This window comes from Mesitornis unicolor, unplaced genomic scaffold, assembly GCF_000695765.1.
Source record: "Mesitornis unicolor isolate BGI_N332 unplaced genomic scaffold, ASM69576v1 scaffold18496, whole genome shotgun sequence".
Lineage (NCBI taxonomy): Eukaryota > Metazoa > Chordata > Aves > Mesitornithiformes > Mesitornithidae > Mesitornis > Mesitornis unicolor.
Window position 1 is genome coordinate 27,228 of NW_010190503.1, and position 1,899 is coordinate 29,126.

Here is a 1,899-nt window from a genome sequence, read left to right on the forward strand (position 1 = left end):
CTTTCCCTATTGTAACAAGAAAGTCAGAAGCGACCTGAACCATTTAAAATGCCATGTGGGAAAATAACAGAACACATCTTTGGAGAACAGTGATTCACCAGCCACCCCTTTGGAGGATAAACACAATATTAAGGACAACTTTATCAACTCTGTATAGGAAGACAGTTTTTACTACACAGAAAGACTAAGTACAGAGGATGCTTCTGTTTCAGAATCAAGTCTCACCTGAGCTTTTCTATTTATAAACAAACCTATGTCGCCAGACTTAGATTTTGTTAATAATAAAACCATCAAGTTACACACCCACGTACACCTGTAGGCCAAGGGACAAACCTGAAGAGAAAGAGCAACACTTCTGCTGCCTAAGAGCCAGGACCAACACAGATGGCAGAGATTCCAGCCTAGGTATATCCAGAAGCAGATGTGTGAACTGTTTCTGTCACCCACCAGAACACCTCATACCATCACGGGAAGTTGCAAACAGTAAGGAATTTCCAGATGTAAATCTGTTCCCAAATCAACACAGCTTCCTCCAGCTCCAGCAAAGCTCTTTGCCTTTCTGGAGCCAGATTCAAAAAAGTAACCAGTTACCCACTCCCACTGCTCTTTCATCTTAACTTTTCCTCAGGATATGTCTGGCTGACCAGGCAAAGTGTCTCTCTCATACACCTATGATCTGTATCCCAACACACGCAGCCAGCGGAGACTGCGCAGCTTTGTCTAAAACACTAGCAAGATTCCCCCACCTCGATGAAAAAGATAAAAGGTACTTTAAACAAACCACATCATGAAATCTACAGCAGCGTTCGTGCCCTTTGAAACAAACCCTAGACTTCAATAGAAAGATTGGACAGGTGCTATTTGTTAGACCATCAATGCCATCTACCAGTGTATGCCAGCAAATACACACTTACTATTTAGCCGAGTCGGAAAGCTGATATTCTCTTCTCCTGTCATAACACTCCTGTATTCCAGGGTCGTTCCACAATGTTTTAATCGCACTTACGTATGGCTGCTCAAATGTCATGACCTTTTCTACATCCACTTCCCGGATCAGCACTGCATTGGCCTGGAGATTGAAAAGCAAAAAATTATACCTATTTTGATAGATTATCCCTAGCAAAACACCTCCACCTGCTCCAGGTACAGCACAGGCAAGGCAAGCTTCCTCACAGCCTGCCTGTGCTCATCACTGAGAGCGCAGAACCTCGCAAAAGAGGTGTTCAGGCTCAAGAGCTCCTGGTGCACATCCCGTCCCTGTAAGGAGTCACTAAAAATCAGGTCCAAGTTACTGTGTGACAGAACAGACGAAAGACAATTTCACTTCAAAATATTAAGGTACTAAACATTAAAGAAGCAAAAAACACTAAACAAATCTAATTTCCTGCCACGCTGCCACCCTCCCTGTTCTCCCCCCCCATAAAAAAGCTAAAATAATTCAGATCAGATCTAGCTGAAAAATGGATTCCCGGATTCAAAATCAGTACACCAGACTTCACCTCAAATCACACTTGTGTGGCTGAGACCAAAACCCTTCAAAGAAAGGTTTGTACCGTTGGTCAGCACCTACCAGAAAAGCTGACGGACTGCAGTCACAGCGACCAGCAGAGGTGTCTTTTGGGTCCAGCACGTTATTTTTGCCAGCTTCAAGTTCTGACGTGAGCAGTGACTCACGCAGGGAGAAGCCCAACACATTTAATGACACCGAATCCTTGAAATGGGTAAAAAGAGCCCCTCTCCTATACCCTATGTCATATCCCTTGCTCCCACCACTACACAGACCAGTGCACAAACATCCTGAGAAAGCTGCTCTGTCCCTTAACACGGCCGAGTAAATGGAGCCAGATATCAGCAAAATGTCATAAAAAGCAGTCCTGAAGCACAAAACATTTATGGGAA

At 44.1% G+C, this 1,899-nt stretch overlaps 1 protein-coding gene across 2 annotated transcripts in view; it reads right to left on the reverse strand.

The window, feature by feature from the left end:
• GNA11 (guanine nucleotide binding protein (G protein), alpha 11 (Gq class)) overlaps positions 1-1,899 on the reverse strand; it is a 7,177-nt gene that overhangs the window by 4,946 nt on the left and 332 nt on the right. For both annotated transcript variants that reach the window (XM_010186427.1, XM_010186426.1), the window contains exon 2: positions 915-1,069. In XM_010186427.1, coding sequence (XP_010184729.1) covers positions 915-1,069 — 155 coding nt within the window. The remainder of the gene's footprint in view (positions 1-914; positions 1,070-1,899) is intronic.